Source organism: Eulemur rufifrons, chromosome 10, assembly GCF_041146395.1.
Source record: "Eulemur rufifrons isolate Redbay chromosome 10, OSU_ERuf_1, whole genome shotgun sequence".
NCBI classification, from domain to species: domain Eukaryota; kingdom Metazoa; phylum Chordata; class Mammalia; order Primates; family Lemuridae; genus Eulemur; species Eulemur rufifrons.
In genome coordinates, this window is record NC_090992.1 from 17,234,841 (window position 1) to 17,251,939 (window position 17,099).

Here is a 17,099-nt window from a genome sequence, read left to right on the forward strand (position 1 = left end):
AAAGCCAACAGAATCCAGAGACTCCATAGAGTATGTTACACAAAATAAACATATAACCAAAAATGACTTAGCATACAAAGACCCAGGAAAATATGACAAGAGAATGACCCAAAGATGAGTTAAATATTGGAATTGGCAGAGAAGGACCTTGAATAACTATAATACAGTTTAATGACAGGGAAATGTTCTGACAAATGCAGTATTAGGTGATTTTGTTGTGGCACAAACATCGTAGAGTGCACTTACACAAACCTAGAGGGTACAGTCTAGTACACACCTAGGCTGTATGGTATAACCTATTGCTCCCAGGCTACAAACCTGTACAGCATGTTACTGTACTGAATACATGTACTTTTGTGTTTTGTTTTTAGTTTTAAACACACAGACCTATTTTTCTGTTGTTTTCTGAGATTGTTTCCCAGCCCTTAAAAGGTTGCGGGGCAGCTGTCGGTGTATTCTGTGAGAGTGCTCACTTCTAAGCAAGAGAGCCGAATCCCTTGCAAAGCTGCCCTCTTCTCTTTACAGTGTGCGGCTGCGGCTGCCCGAGCTCAGTGTGTGCCTAAGGGACAAAGGCATCAGCTACTTAATATTTCCCATGGTATGGGCTGGGCTTCAGGCCAGGTGTTCCCACTCCCTCTGCCTGAAGATGGGACCCCCTCTGAGACCTCCAGTCAAGGGCTCTGCAGGCTTCTCAAACTTTAGTGTGCACAAGAGTCACGTGGGGAGCGTGTGCAAATGCAGCTGCCGAGTCCGTGTGTGGGGCCCGGACGGCACCTGAGATTCTGCATTTCCAGTCAGTTCCCAGGTGATGCGGACGCCGCTGCAGTATTACCATTATATGCATATACATCAGATCCCACAATCTCATCCCTGGGTAACAAAGTAAGTGCATATTCCAGTGTCCAGTCCAAGGAGCTTGGCAGTCATCACTCTGTCCTAACCATAAGCCAAAGCTGAACTAACAAAAACCAACAACTCTTCCTACATCTGGCAGAGAAGTGAGGTGACAGGACAAAGTGTTGCCCCAAACTAGAGACAGACAGGCAAATACGGAGATCACAAGTTACCAGAACAGAGCAAAGAGCAGAAACCTCCCCAGGAACCAGTACCACCTCAGGAAAACCTAACCTGCAGTTGACACACTGCTGGGGGCTCCGTGTGGACAATTCTGAGAGTTACACACTCCAAGGAGGCCCAGTCAGAGGGGCCCCACACTTTCATGAGTTTTACTTCCAGGAATCCTACCCAGGTTCTTACAGAGACTACTGGAGAAAAATCCCCCTGGTGCCTCCCACAGGCGGCTGGGAAATAAGCCAGAGCACTTTATTCTTCTTAACAAGGACCCTCATGAGAAACTATTTAACCAGGGCCTGACCCACTGGGCTTTATCAGAGCTGAGTGTCGTAGGGGAAGAGGAATTCCCAACTCCTGCCACTCTTTCCATCCTGTTCCACCTAACGGAGTGGGGGAGGAGACTGAGAGCACACGGGAAGGTCACAGCTCAGGGCACGGGCTCCCCAAGAGACTTAGACCTACTGTGGGACTAAAGAATGCCTCCCCTCCCCCAACACCATATGGGAACACGACTAAAGGCCCATTTAATGGGGTTCCCTTTACCCAGGACATCATGTCTAGCTTTCAACAAAATTTATGAGGCATACTAAAAGGCAAAAGTAAAATAAAATAAAATCACAGTTTCAAAAGACAGATGAAGCATCAGATCCAGATTCAGATATGGCAGGAATGCTGGAATGATCAGACTGGAAATTTAAAACTACTAGGATAGATATGCTAAGGGGTCTAATGACAAAAGCCAACAGCATGCAGGAACAGATGTGTAATGCAACAAAGACGGAACTTCTAAGAAAGACTAAGAAAGAAATGCTGGAGATCAGAAACAGAGTAACAGAAATGAAGGATGGGCCGGGCGCGGTGGCTCACGCCTGTAATCCTAGCACTCTGGGAGGCCGAGGCGGGTGGATAGCTCGAGGTCAGGAGTTCGAGACCAGCCTGAGCAAGAGCGAGATTCCCGTCTCTACTAAAAATAGAAAGAAATTATCTGGCCAACTAAAATATATATAGAAAAAATCAGCTGGGCATGGTGGCGCATGCCTGTAGTCCCAGCTACCTGGGAGGCTGAGGCAGTAGGATCGCTTAAGTCCAGGAGTTTGAGGTTGCTGTGAGCTAGGCTGACGCCACGGCACTCACTCTAGCCTGGGCAACAGAGCAAGACTCTGTCTCAAAAAAAAAAAAAAAAAAAAAAGAAATGAAGGATGCCTTTGACAGGCTCATTCCAAGACTGGACACAGATGAGGAAGAATCTCTGGGCTTGAGGATTTGCCAGCAGAAACTTCCAACCCTGAGAAGGAAAGGAAGGACTGAAAAAAATAGAACAGAATATCCAAGAACTGCGGGCCGTCTACGAAAGGTGAAACATACATATAATGGGAATACAAGAAAGAGAAGACAGACAGAAAGGAACAGAAGAAATGCTGGAAGCAATAATGACTGAGAATTTCCAAAATTAATGTCAGACACCAACCCAGAGATCCAGCAAGCTCAGAGAACACCAAGCAGGATAACTGTTAAGAAAACGAAAACAAAAAGCAAAAAACCCCACACAGATACATACCCACAGGCATACCATGCTGTAAATGCAGAAAATCAAAGATAAAGAAAAAAATCTTGAAAGAAGCCAGGGTAAGGGGGGGGGAATCCCTTATCAATAGAGGAACAAGGATAATAATTATGTCAGATTCTCCTCAGAAACCACGTAAGGAAGAAGAGGGTAGAGTGAAATATAGGATGTCTTGAGAGAAAATAGGCACCAATCTAGAACTCTGTTCTCTGCACAATCACTTCTAAAAAGTTGAAGAAGAAATACAGACTTTCTCAGACAAACAAAAATCATGGGAATTTGTTGCCAATAGGCCTGGCTAGCAAGAAATGTTAATAGAAATTCCTCAGAGAGAAGGAACATTATATAGGGCAGAGACTGGGATCTATACAAAGAAAAGCAGAGCATTGGAGAAGGAATAAGTAAAGGAAAAATACAAACTTTTATTTTTCTTATTCTTAATTGATCTAATGGATAAGTTTATTCAAACTAATAGTAGCAACATGCATTCACTGTAAGTAGATTTGTGTGTGTGTATGCTTATGTCTATATGAAATGAATGACAGCAATGATATAAGGGACAGGAAGAAAGAAATAAGATTTCTTCTTTATTATAAGGTACTTGTACCACCCATGAAGGGGTACAGTGTTATTTGAAAGTTGACTCACATTAATTGCAAACTCTAGAGCCACCACTAAAAAAAGTTTTAAAAAAAAAAATTACTTAAGAAAGAGAAAAAATACAATCATACAAAAATGATTATTAAAACTTCAAAAGGCAGAAAAGGAATTCAGAAATAAGAACAAAGAATGACGGCAAGGAATAGAAAACAGTAACAAATGTAATAGATAGTAATTCAACTCTATCAATAATTACTTAACATGTCAATGGTTAAAATATGGGACAAAAATTGTCAGAGTGCATCAAATAACAAGACCTGACTGTAGGTTGTCTACCAGGAACCCACTTTAAATACAAAGACGCGTCAGATGAAAAGTAAACGGATGGACAACACATCATGCTAACACTAATCAAAGAAAGCAGGGATCACAACAGAGTTCAGAGCAAGAAAAGTCATCGGGGATTTAAGACAGAGCCCTCCCTAATGCTAAAGGAGTCAGTGTGGCTGACATTGACGTGGCAGTGTAGGGTCACCGAGTGGAACGATGTGCCTCTCTGGTGGGGGATGTGGGCAGTGGGGGAGCCTGTGTTTGTGGAGGGAGGGAAACGCCGGAACTCTGCACTTTCACACAGTTCGATTTTGCTGTGAACCTGTAACTGCTCTAAAGAAATAAAGTCTGTTTGTTTAAAAAAGTGCACATGCCCACAAAATGACACTTTGTAAGCACCAAAGCAAAGGAATGGAAACATCAGTGGTAACATTTGCAAGGAATGGAACACTGCACAGCAAGGAAACAGAACACACTACACCTGCATGTGACAACACAGGTGAGTCTCACACAGAAAAGATACAAGAAGGTACATGTGTTGTTCCAGTGACACAGAGTTCAGGAGCCGGCACAGCTAATCCAGGAGGGCGGAAATCAGCACCATCATTACTTTTGGGTGTGGGGAGGCTGTGCTAGGAGGAAGCAGGGTAGGATATTCTGCGATGCTGAAAATGCTCGACATTTTGATCTGGATTGTGTTTACACTTGGTGCTTTCATATGTAAAACTCATCAAGCACTTTTGTGCACTTTGCAGTACAGCACAGAATCTGTCCCTCAGATTGTCCTGCAGCCTGGTGCCCATCTGTAATTTATACTGAAATCATAGGGGTGGCTGTCAGTGCTGAGCCGTGGCATTTGTGACTTACGGGAGTGGTTTCACTGCACATTCAGTGGGAAGAGCTTCCTTTAAAGGTGAGTTCAATTTTCACGATTCCCTAGTGATCCATCATGCAGATGTGCAGACACATAGGACATTGGCGTTTGTTCTTGCTCTTTTTATCCTATTCTTTGCTATATTTTTTAAAAAAACAAAATGTTTTAAACAACCCACATGCTCTACAAAAAGAGAACGGCTAAAGTACAAATGACAGCATAAAAGTTATCACCTAGCCTATATCACCGCAGGAAAAAATATAAAATCTTAGGATAACATCACTGGAAAAGGCAGAATGCTGAAGCCTTCCATCCCACGGCCATAGCTAAGTCAGTACTCGCGAGAGGAGGGAGAGGGTCAGAAAATAAACATGGGAAAAATCTTAATAGAAAAAGCTGATGCAGCCTCTAAAAACGATTTTCTCTGTGGTTCTTATAGTGGTACTTATGAAATAATGTTTTAGTCCTGATTAAAAGATGGATTCAAAGGAAACCATTAGGCAATTAATGGCGTGAGTCATGTGTGGATGTGGAATAAAACCCACAGAGGCAGCACGGCGATGACTAAAGTTGCAGAATGAAGCGGACAATCTAAAGGCCCTGCTAATTCTAGCTGGTGTGATTAGGTGCCAGCTTATCAAATAGTCAATCCACTAACCACACAGTGGCCCGGGTGAGGAACTAAAGCCAACTCACCAGGGCGACTTCCCTGGCCTCCTGGGAGGCCCCCTTGACGATGTCTGCAGTGCTCGTGTTGAGGAAGAAATATCCCGAGGCTTCTCTGATGTGCAGCTCCGCCTGCAGGAGGAAGAGGCAGGGAGGGTTCGGGCTGCATGTCGGAGGGCAAGGGGCCCCCCAGTGGGTCTCACCCTGGTAGGACTGTGGCAGGGCAAGGGCCATACCTGGATGCCAGGGTGGTTGTAGGTGGTCACCTCTTCTGGACTCACCCTCATGTCCTCCACCAGGATGAGCTCTATGGAGGCCGACACGGGCACTGGAGGGTCCTGCTGAAGGAACAAGGCCAACACCGTCAGATCCACGAGGCCATGGCCAACTGCGGGCCAACGCAATGCCCGCCTGCAGCCTGCCCCTGGGGAAGAGCAGTCCTAAAAGCCCGAGGTCCTGGCCACTCATTCCATCCGGGACACAAACCCTGATAAAACCGTGGTGCTCCTGAGCCCTGCTAAATGGCCACGTCGACTTTGAGGCCTCCCTCACCCAAGGCAGAGTGAGCTGCCGCCTCCTCCACTCCACACAGAGGCTGGGTGAGCAACAGTCCTACTCAGAGGACGGTCCCAGCCCACCCTGCCAGGCCCCACTGGGTGGGTGACTCACACACAACCCCGACCCTCGGGACCGCAGAGCAGATGGCCAGCTTTGGAGCATGTGGCAGATCCTGCGCTGGGGGAGTGGATGGGGGCTGCGCAACCGGGAAAGCCGCTGGCCAGGCGGAGCCGTGGGGGAGGGTCCCGTGGAAGATTCCTCATGCCTGGCTCCCCAGAGGACAAGGACAGCCCTCACTACTTTGGGCGGCACACTGCATGGCTCTGCTTCCTGCCAGGTGTCATTCGCGGGAGACTGTCTGACCCAGCCCAGATCTGACCCACCCAGTCGGATTAACTGAGCACCCACTGTGCACCAGGCATGTGCAAGGCACTGGGGGTGCAGCAGCTGCCCTCAGGGAAGAGTGAGGGAAGGACAAGAAGATGCCGGGTGCATTATGGGTGCCACAGGCAAGGAAGGTCTGAGAGGGAGCGCAGCTCTCAGGGAGCACAGACCTCAAGCTGGGGAACACCTGAGCCACACCAGCGACAGGCAGCCCCCAGAGCACAAAGCGTGAATGCAAAGGCCCTGGAGGGATCCTGTTGGCGTGTCTAGGCCCAGCCAGGAGGCCAGGAGGCCCCTGCTCTGGCCAAGAGATTCCTGGTGCGGGCATGCAGGAGGAAGCGGCCCAGCCGTCAGGGACAGGCACAGGTGAGCCCTGTCACCGGCCACTCCCTCCAGGTCAGGCTCCTCAGTGCTGCCCCCACTGGGGCCCTGGCCTTTGTCAAAGCTGTCTAGCCAGGTAACAACTGAAGCTCTCATCCTAGCAACTTAGGGTCCCAGGGATCAGGCCACACATTCCCTTTCCAGCCATTCTCTGCTGCCTCTATCTTGTCAAAAACACAAGGTCACTGACGCCTCCCACCATGGGGTGGCTGTCGTCCAGGCAGGACTGTTTGTGGGGAACCCTTCGCACTCCTACCTCAGATGCACAATTTGGGCCCCACTAGCAGCGCCCCTGCCTGGGGCCCCCATGAGATGCTGGGGCTGAGAGGGGTGGGCCAGTGGGCGGTGATCTGTGTCCACTGATGGTGGCAACAGTGTGCGTAGCGTGTTTGGGGGGGGTGTTTCTGTGCTGTGACAGCAGGAGGGACAAGGGCTCTGGGATCTGGGGCAGAAAGCCAGTCTGTGTCCAAGGCTTAGGGACACTCCCCGGAGGGGCTGACATCTTAGCTGGGACTGGAAGGACAGAGGGTTACCCGGTGGGGGAGAGTTAGAGGAGGGAGGGGGCGTTCCCGGCAGCAGGGACTGTGCGTTGATGGTGTGACCCCCATGGACACACTGGGTGGTCTGTCAGGCAGGGGCATGGGGACAGCTTCCTCCTGAAGGTCTGAGGGCTACTAGGAGCATGCTGGGGCCCAGAGGTGACAGGGTCCGTCTGAGTTTTCAGTGGATCTCTCCAAGAGCCCACATGGAAGGGGTGTGGGGCAGGGGAGATCTGAGGCCATGAGCACACTCCCAGTTCAGGGAGCCTGTTGGGGACTGAGGGCTGTGGCCAGCGAGGGCTCTCAGGACACTTGGACACCAGGTGGAATTTGGGCAGAATTCAGACAGCATCAGGAGATCTCCTGGCCTTGCCCATGGCCCCTCCCACCGCTGGGCCCTGGGAGATACCTGCTGCTTCACTTTGGCTGTGCTGAGGTGGGACTGCTGGTACCTAGTCACAGTGGCAGTGACGGCTGTGGTTCCGATGCCTCATGGACTGAAATGGCCACAAACCTGAGTCGAGCAAGAGGGAAACTGATGCTGGATGTCTCCCCATCACCACCACTGAAGCAACCCCTTCCTCCTTCTGATTTGCAGTTTCAACCTGAAAACCAATAACCGAGTCAGTCAAAATTGTGTGTACTATAAGAGTCAACAGGCCCTGAGCAAGGCTTCATGGAGCAGCTGAGATGAGTTGGGGGAAAGAGATTTAACTTTTGGCTGTCGGGAATTCGGATGCAGCTGGGCATAAAGTAGCACAGGTGTTGGAGCTGGAAAGATCTGCTGCACACCCTGGCACTGGAGACTCCCCTGCCGTGGGGCCTGAGCCTGTCCCTGCTACCTCAGAGTGTCTGTGCAGGACTGAAGAAGAGCAGCGAGCTCACAGAGCACCCTACATTTTAGTGCTAGACGAAGGGGAGTCCCAGATAACTGAGCTCCTGACAGGCACCAGCCTGCCCTGGCACACTTCTTGTGTGGCCACGGTTCCCTGGTCTCTGTCCTCCTACCCCAGGCCTTCGGGCTTGCCACCCTGCTCACCAAGAAGCTTCTTTTCGCCGCTCCCATCGTCCTGGGACACCAACCACGTGGGTGGTCAAGCTCAATGCTGGCCAGCAGCAGCCTGGTGGACTCCCAAGGGATGCTCAGAGACCTGAAGTTGTCGAATCAGAGGCCCTCCTGGTTATAGGTGGCCAGGTCCCCCAGGGGGTCTCGGTGGCTGGAGACTGGAACCTGCAAGAAACAAAGGTGAGATGCGTTTGTCACACCCAGCACTGGTCATAGCCACCGCTGACCACGCAGTGCACACTGAAGCTGGCGGCTGCCCTGTGGGCTCAGGGCTGTGCTGAGGAAGTGAAGTCGGTAACAATCTCCACCACCGCCGCCCAGCACGTGCCCCGTCCAGCCCAGCCCAAGCCAGCTCTGCGTCCAGACCGTGGCTCCTAACGGGGAATGAGAGCCCCCTTCCCCACCAGGGGGTCCTTCAGCAACATTAGGAGATAGTTCTCACTGTCACTGCCACTGTCACCTAGTGGGTAGAGGGCAATGACACTGCTGACCACCCTACGATACACAGGATGACCCCAAAGAAACTGTTTGGCCCCAAGTGCCAACAATGCCGGGTTGGGAACCCCCACCCTGACCCCCCACCGAGGCAGGCTGCTGTCCTTCCCTCTGCCCTCACCTGTCCCAGTCCACACCGCCCTCCACCCCAGGCACCTCAGCACCCCCAGGAAGGCCACCCCGGTGCTTTGGTGGGAACGCAGGTTACAACACCTGAGCTGCCCAGAGCCGCTGGGTTTGCAAAGCTCCTTTCCAGGTGGAGTGCCCACCTGCTCCTTCCGTACCCCAGCCAGGTGGGAGGGTCGCCCGTGCCAGGATGGGCAAGCAGAGACCCGAGGAGGCAAGGGACTACTGAAAGGAGATTCCAGATGGGAGACGCATGGGGTGGTCCAAACCCTGAAAGCCACCACTGCGCCATTCTCTCTCATGCGCTGAGCAGACTCTGCCCTGGGAAAACAGGCCGAATTGGGCCTCATCGTTCCTGGGGTCTGTCCCTTCCCTCTCTGACCACAGGGCTTGGGGGCAGGGCGCGGAGGGCAGCAAAGCAGAGCCCGAGCGCCTCTGATCCCATAGCCTGGGCTGAACCCCAGGAACATCCCCAAGCCTTACTTTTCCCAGCTGTGATGTGGGAAGCACAACAGAAACCACCTGCTAGGACACTGTTTTAAATACTGGTCACATCAGGTCACTTTAGAGACTGGCTCATCCTAATTAACACTCAGGGAAACGGGGTAGTCAGCCCCCTCAAAGAGCTGCCAGATGTCCCTCCCTAAGACACAGACCCGATCACATCCCCTCTGCATTGAACTACTCTGTTGCTCAGGCCGCTGCAGAACACAGACTCAGAGTCTGTCCTGGGATTCGTGCCTTCCCAGCCCGGCCCCAGTCCCACCTTCAGACTAGTGGCATCCCTCCTCCAGCACACCATACTCTGTCGTCCCCAGGCCCTCACAAAGGCTGCCCTGCTGCCCCTATTCACACCTTAGGGCTCAGCACTCCTGCCTCCAGGCCTCTGTGTCCTCTCTCACCCAGCGCCACCCTGTGGTGCATAAAGCTCAACCTCTGGTCCCCACTTCACTTGGTGTTCATCATACTATAAGGACACTCACTAATCATCTGGGTGCCTGTTTTCCTGCTCAGCCTCTGGACCCATTAAGGGTAGAGGTGTCTGTCTTCTTCTGTACCAGTGGCATGATCTCAACCATATAGGAAAGGGAGAACCATACAAGAAAAGAAAAATATATTGCAAACAAAAAAATAAAAAATGTGTTGCTGCGTCCTTCTATGGTGGAAGGGACAAGCTAGCTCTTTGGGGTCTCTCCTAAAAGGACACTAATCAGAGTTATGAAGGTTCCACCCTCATGACCTCACAAAATCACATGGATGTCAGCAGCCACTGCTCCCCATGGGGGAGACTTGGCTCCTTCTGCATCAGTTCCTGCTTTCAGCTGGAAAATCACAGGGAGACGGAGTTATGCCAAAAGCTACTCTGAACGATTGGGTTTTCATACAGATTTGTCAGAGCAAGTGAGTGATTCCCATCAGGGAAGGACTGGGCAGGGTGGATGTGAAGGGCAGGGCCCCTGGCTCACCTTGAGGGGCAGGTAGGCCCCGATGGCGATCCTGGCACGCAGGTGGACATGGCCCTGTTTGTAGCTCACCAGGAGCGTGCTGGAGCCCTGGGCCTCGGCTGTCACCCTGAAGATGCTGCATTGCTTAGACCCCAGTGGCAGCCTCTCCACACCAAGAGGACCACATGGTCACCGTGAACTTGCTTTTGCTGGGGAAGGCAGGACAGGCCGAGGGTTCCTCTTTCATCCTGGGCTTGATATGCAATCTGATGTTTTTAAATTAAAGATTTTTCATTTCAGTATAATTCACACAGATATAAAATTGACAATAATTTTTTTCCACATATTGAACACATCCTGTATCCTGTACCCAGATCAAGAACAGATTATCAGCACCCCAAAATCTCCTAGAGCCCCATCTGATGTCTAGCCCCTGCCCCGGGGAAACCACTACCCTGACTCCTACCAGCAGGGCTCAGTGTTGCTTGATGCTGCACTTTCTATAAAGGGAATCACCGAGGATAAACTCTTCTGTAGCTGGCTTCCTCCGCTCAGTGTTGTTCACGAGATTCCTCATTTGCTGCACACTGTGCATCCTTTACCCACATTTCTATACATTGTGCCATTTTGTGAATACAGAGCAATGGGTTTGCCCCTGCGACTGTGCACACTTCGGCCCCTTCCAGTGTGGGGCTTTGATCCACAGGGCTGCTAAGAACATCTGTGCACCTTCCCTTTTGGGGACACACTTGGGCATTTCCTTTTGGTGTATCCCTAATAATGAGACTCATAGGCCATAGGGCTCGCATCGTTACTGCCAAATATCTTTCCCAAAGTGGTTCCATCAATTGAAACTGCTACTAACAGTTGCCCTACATCCTTGCCTTTATTTTCCATGCATGTTTTAATTAAATTTTTGAAACCTTATTTGATTCTCATAAAATACACATAGTAAAAAACCTCCCACTTTTGCACTTTTACATGTAGCGTTCGGGGGCGTGAAGGACACGCACACTGTTGTGCAAGCATCGCCACCGTGTATCCACACAACTCAGCTCAGAACCTGCAACTCTGTCCCCAAGAAGCAATAACTCCCTCATTCCCATCCCCCGGCAACCACCCTTCTACTTCCCATCCCCATGAATTTGACTACTCTGGGTACCTCGTATCAGTGGAATTAGACAGTATTTACCTTTTGTGACTGGTGTATTCACTCAGCACAATGTCCCCAGGTTCATCCACGTGGTAGCATGCGTCAGAATCTCCTTCCTTTCTAAGGCCGACTAATAGTCCACTGTGTGTATGGACCACATTTGGTTCACCGATTCATCACTGGTGAACACTTGGGTTGTTTCCACCTTTCGGCTGTGGTGAAGAACACAGCTATGAACATGAGAGGACAAATACCTCTGTGAGATTGTGCTTTCAATACCTTTGGGTATTGAATCCCAAACCCAGAGGTGGCATTGCTGGATCACAGAGTAATTCTATTTAATTTTCTCAGGAATGACTATAGTATCTTCAGTAGCAGTGACACCATTGTACGTTCCCTCCACCAGTGCACGAGAATTCCAATTTCTCCACATCTTCACCAACACTTATTGTTCTTTGTTTTGTTTTGGAGACAGAGTCCCATCCAGTTGCGAGGGCTAGAGTGCCCTGGCATTATTAGCCTAGCTCACCTCAAACTCCCAGGCTCAAGCGATCCTCCTGCCTTAGCCTCCCAAGCAGCTGGGACTACATGTGCTTGGCTAATTTTGTTTGTTTCTATTTTTAATTGTCTGGATAATTTTTTTTCTATTTCTTCAGTAGAGATAGGGTCTCGTTCTTGCTCAGGCTGGTCTCGACCTCCTCACCTCTAGAGATGCTCCAGCCTTGGCGTCCCAGAGTGCTAGGATTACAGGTGTGAGCTGGTGAGGCGGGTACAGCCATCCCACGCTTGACTCTCTACTGTCCATCCCACACTCTCCAGAATTTTGCAATCTTATTTCCCGTTCACCTCAGTCTTTTCTTGCTTTCTGTGTCCCACGCTGATTCTTCGTGGGTTCACACCGCTGTTCTTGCAGGGGAGCGATCCTCTAGCGTTGTGGCAGACTGAGATTCATGCCTTCCTCTCCAGGAGCACGAATCCAGGAGGCCACCTCCACTGCGTCATCTTCAGCTCATTTCCTAAATCCATTGTTTTCTTTATTTTCTGTTTGGAGGATCTGTCCTGTTCTGTCAGAGGTGTGTTGAAGTACCTGGCTATTACAGTGCTGCTATTTATCATTTTGTTTAGATCAAGTAGGATTTGGTTTATGAATCTGGCTGCAATTGACTTAGGTGTATAAATATTTAGAATTATTATGTCTTCTTGTTGAATTGCACCCTTCACGGTTATATAGTGACCATCTTCGTCTTTTATTACTTTTGTTGAAGACTAAGTTATCTGAAGTCAGAACTGCTAAACTGGCTTTCTTTTGGCTTTCATTTACGTGGAATATTTTTTTCCATCCCTTTATCTCGACTCTGAATGCATCCTTGTAGGTTAGATGTGTTTCCTGAAGACAGCAGATACCTGGCTTGTGCATATTTATCCATTCAGTCGGCCTATGTCTCTTTAGTGGGCACTTCAAGCCATTCACATTTACTGAAGGAATTGATAAGTGAGGCAGATTTCTGTTCATCCTGTGGAGTAGAACTTTGTAACTTTGTATTCTCTCTGGAGCCATTGTAGTACCTGGCCTTTGACCTTCACCTTTTGGACGATTTTACGCTGGTGAGTGTTTATTGTGCCGATCCACGTGTAACGCTGTCCTGAGTCCTTCCTGGAGGACAGGTCTTGTCTTGATGAATTCTCTCAGTCTTTGCTTATCTGAGAAGGTCTTTATTTCTCCATCACATAAGAAGAGCTGCTTCACTGCTCCCTCCTCTGCAATTCCTAGGACATCCTTCTCAGTGCCCTCAAATTGTTTGGCATTCGGTGAGTCACTGGGTCTCTGGCACAATGTGGAGAGTGGTAGCTTGTCACTTTGGTTTGGCTTCCTTAGTCTAGCAAAAAACCCGGCACCTGGGTCTACCACTCGGGAGGGTGGCATGGAGGGATGCAGCCTAACCACGGATTCCAGGGGGGCACTGCCCCCATCCGTCTTCACCCAGACCCAGGGATGCCAGGCTAGGGAGAAGACTGCAAGGGCACAATCTGAGACATAGATGGGACGCCCGTTCTCTGGCCCAGATCACTAGGTTTTAGTCTGACTTCAGATTTTTGGGGACACCAGATGTCTAATCAGACCTTCAACCGTCATCTGAGTCAGGGTTGCCCCCTCAGACTTCTGGCAACATATGACCATGCTTAAAAATGTCCATCGTGGCAACGTTCAGTTGGAACTTTGGCACTCATCGAGCCCCATCCCAAATGTTCAGTGACTAAAGGACCAGGAAATTTGGCCCGAGAATGAATCTCTGCTTGATGCTACTTGAACTTCCATCACCGCTGGCAGCGAAGAGTCTAACGTCCTCTACTTTCAAACTTTCTTTAAACTTGTTAGACTTCCTGGTCTTCCCTCTGCCTGCCTCGTGTCACTTCTGACCCCTGCATCTCTCTCACTGCCTCACTGTCTGGACGATGTTTCTCTTTTAGATCCCTCCTTCCTCCTGCTTCCTCTCTGTTTCCATCTCCCTCACCTGAGCAGCCGTTCCAGAACTTCCCGCCTGCCTGCACCCCTGCTCCCCTTTCTGGGAGGCTGCAGGGTCAGAAGGCATTGCAAACCAGGTACCCACATGGATGAAGCCAGCATGAAATGCCACCCTTTCCTGTCTGAAGTCATTCTCCTCTTTACTAATCTACATCGTGACACTAGGGAGGAACAATGCCTCTTAGCGATGGACTTCATCTCCCAGTCAGCCTCACTGTTTGGCACAAACTCCAAAACTTGAGAAGGGGCCTCAGGCTCCACGAACAGAACTTTAAACCTGGCCCTCATGGTCTTTGGTAACCGGGATGGGGAGAGGTGAGAGGAAACAGAGCGGCACTGACAGCGGCCCAGAAAGCAGAAAAAGCTTTTCAACTGGAGGCTGCCACTGTGAAAGGGTTTTCACCAGAGCCAGAGTTACTGAGAAAGGTCCCAGGCAGGAAGAGGACAAGACCACAGCCTTCTATGGGAACTGAGCCCTGCCTTCACCACAACTCTGGCTCCCTGGAGTAAAAGTGCCCCAGGAAGTGGGCTGTCTGGCTCTCTCTGGCTCTCCCCCCTTCCCCTCCCCTGCTCTGACATCAGAAACAGCCAGTGTTACAGCATTGCTAAGACCTAGGCTGAGCGCAGGTGTTAGTAAAGCTGTAAGCAGTGCTTATTGATCAGGAAGGTGCTGGAGAACTGGCAGTCTGACCGCAGCAACACCGTTTCATCCTCGTTAGTCAGCAGTGCTGGTGTGGTCGGTGTAGTCAGTGTCGTCGTCAGCAGTGCTAGCACAGTACAGCCAGTGCTGTCTGTCAGTAGTGGCAGCAGGGCACAGTCGGTGCGGTTCGCTAGCAGTGCTAGCACAGTAGTCGACTGTCTGTCAGTAGCGACAGCACAGTGCAGTCAGTATTGCCAGGACAGCTGGTATTATTGGTACTGTTAGCCTGGTTCATGTAGCTGGTATCCTAGTATTGTCAGTGTTCCCAGCCTAGGTCGTATAGCTGGCGGTGTTTGCTAGTTACCTAGCACAGCTAGGGCAGAGTTCGCACGGACAGACGTGACCAAGCAGCAGGGCATCACCTGCGATTTGTCCAATGAAGAGCTAAACAATGACAACCTCCTGAAGAAAAGTGGCTGGTGCAGCGGTGGATGGGACAAAGGTAGCCATCAAAATAATGTCCAATCAGAGCCTCCATAGCCTGGAACTGTCAATGTGGAGGTCAAAGCAAGAGTCACCTGACTCAAGAGATTATCTTGAAGCAGTTAGATGTCACTGAGACCGAAGACACCCGCTGTGTAATGACAGAGTAATCCTAGCTGCATGCAGTGTTACCACGAGAACCACATTCCATTCTACAACCCCAAAACAGCCTACTTGATGACAATGACAAGACTAAACCAGCCAACTTTAGCTTTGCCACATTTAGTGGCACATTTGTGGAAGTCCTCGTTTTTGTGCCCAAGAAGTTCCCCAAGGAGGACTACATGGGCCAGTGGTGAACGTGTAGAGGCTGGGGTAGTCCTAGTCCATGGTGTAGACACCACGACAGCCAGGACTCTGCCACTGGATGGAGAGAACTGGGGGAAGCTTCAAGCAACATCACACCTGCAACGCTGAAAGCTGAAAACATTTCTGAAAAAGTTCTTGACCCTTAACCCCAGGGAGAGGTCCATGCTCTTTCAAATGATGAGGCGCATGTGGGTGAAGGGGCAGGAGATGCCAGAGGAGACCAGGAAACTACAGCGAATGCCTGCACATGAGTCCCTGTCCTAGCACAGAGTCCTGCTGCCATGGCAGACAGCCAGGAGGAGGGCCCTGTCCCCAGGAAGTATCTAGGAGACGACTCCCACCAGGCTGGAGGGTGTGAGGGGAAGACCTCAACCTCCCCTCTGAAGATGGCCAGGGCCACATAGCTCACCAGGAGACTTGCCAACATCACCTCAAAAATAGGCCCCTTCCTGCCAGACCCAAAACCCACCGCAAACAGCCAAACAAGGTGGTGGTGGCGGCCAGTGCTGAAGCAGAGAGAGCCAGCGACACACTCACACGTGGGGCTGACAGCTATGGGTGGGAGCCGGAAACGTGCAGCCTGTGGATTTCAGAGGCGTCCGAGCCACAGTAGAGTGAGCTGCGGCAGGGCCTGGAGCCCCGGAGACAAGAGGGCCCCTCCGCCCCCAGCAGGTACCCTTGCTTCCCCACTTTCCTTATGCTTAACAGCTCCGTGAGCAGTCACCCAGTGCTGCTGTCCTTAAAATCCCTTCCCTCCCCTTCCCCCTTCCCCCCATTTCCGTCCCCTTCCCCTTTCCCATCCCCTACCCTTCCCTGCCCCCTTGCCCCTTCCCTTCCCTCTTCCTTTCCCTTTCCCTCCTCTCCCCTTTCCTTCTGCCTTCCTTCCCCTTCCCTGGCTCTCAGCCCTTCAGCAATGCCTTGTTGTTTCTTTTCATCAGAGATTCCAGTGCCAATATGGGAGATTCAAATACATTTGAGTTACTGTGTGAAATATCGTTCTTTCTAGGGACCAATAGTTCTAATTCTCTGGAAGCTTTAAAAAATGAAATGAAAATATGAAGGAGAACAATCAAGAAATAAACAGTACTTGTAGCAATTATGATATGATTTGTGAGAATATTAGCATAATAGTGCTGGTAATATTCTGAAATTTCAGTTCTTCTTCTGGCAGAAGCTCACCAGGAGACTCGCCAGCCTCATGTTGTGCACCATGTGGAATGGTGACATGAAACTAATTAACATATCTGTCACCTCAGAAAGGTTCTGACAGGAGTGACACAACTACAACTGATGGAAGTGAAGTGGTGAATGTTCTCAGATAGCCCAAAGGCAGAAGAAACGAAAAGCAGACAGTTAAGAGAACTCACTTGATGAAGGTTATTTTTCTGGTTAGCTGTCACTGTATTTGCTTTTGATATATTTTATTTTATTTGAACCACATTAATCCCATGACTTCAAAAACCTCATCTATTTTCTATTCCATTGCCTATTAGAAAGATGAAACTTGTCTTTCTCATTGATTCGTTCAATGGCATGGGACGTCCTTTCAGACCTCCGATGCTTAGAAAACAGCTGAAGCTATCTTTGATATGGATGCCAATATCAATTTAGTCAACACTGTGGTCACTAGAGTACAATGGAGGTAGCGCTTTTTGACTTCTGAGACTAAGTAAAGAAAGGGCTTCCAGCTTCCTCACTTACCAGAACACTCTCCCTTGGAGCCCGGAGTGCACACAAGAAGGCTGAGTACCCAGGGGCTACCAAGCTGGAGAGGCCATGTGTGGGTGGTCCAGTGGACACTCCCATATATGCCTAGACTTCCAGCCAA

At 50.0% G+C, this 17,099-nt stretch overlaps 1 protein-coding gene across 2 annotated transcripts in view; it reads right to left on the reverse strand.

Annotated features, from left to right (window-relative positions):
* Window positions 1-17,099, reverse strand: part of LOC138392940 (uncharacterized) — a 52,631-nt gene that overhangs the window by 15,157 nt on the left and 20,375 nt on the right. Inside the window, exons 1-7 of one of the 2 annotated variants that reach the window (XM_069483861.1) lie at window positions 15,681-16,019; window positions 11,295-13,080; window positions 10,124-10,368; window positions 8,010-8,201; window positions 7,380-7,575; window positions 5,345-5,449; window positions 5,139-5,240 (exon numbers count right to left, since the gene is read on the reverse strand). In XM_069483861.1, the coding sequence (XP_069339962.1) occupies window positions 5,139-5,240; window positions 5,345-5,395 (153 nt within the window). In that variant the 5' untranslated portion in view covers window positions 5,396-5,449; window positions 7,380-7,575; window positions 8,010-8,201; ... (1 more) ...; window positions 11,295-13,080; window positions 15,681-16,019. Of the gene's footprint in view, window positions 1-5,138; window positions 5,241-5,344; window positions 5,450-7,379; window positions 7,576-8,009; window positions 8,202-10,123; window positions 10,369-11,294; window positions 13,081-15,680; window positions 16,020-17,099 lie in introns of those variants that run through there. The other variant, XM_069483862.1, reaches the window with a different exon arrangement.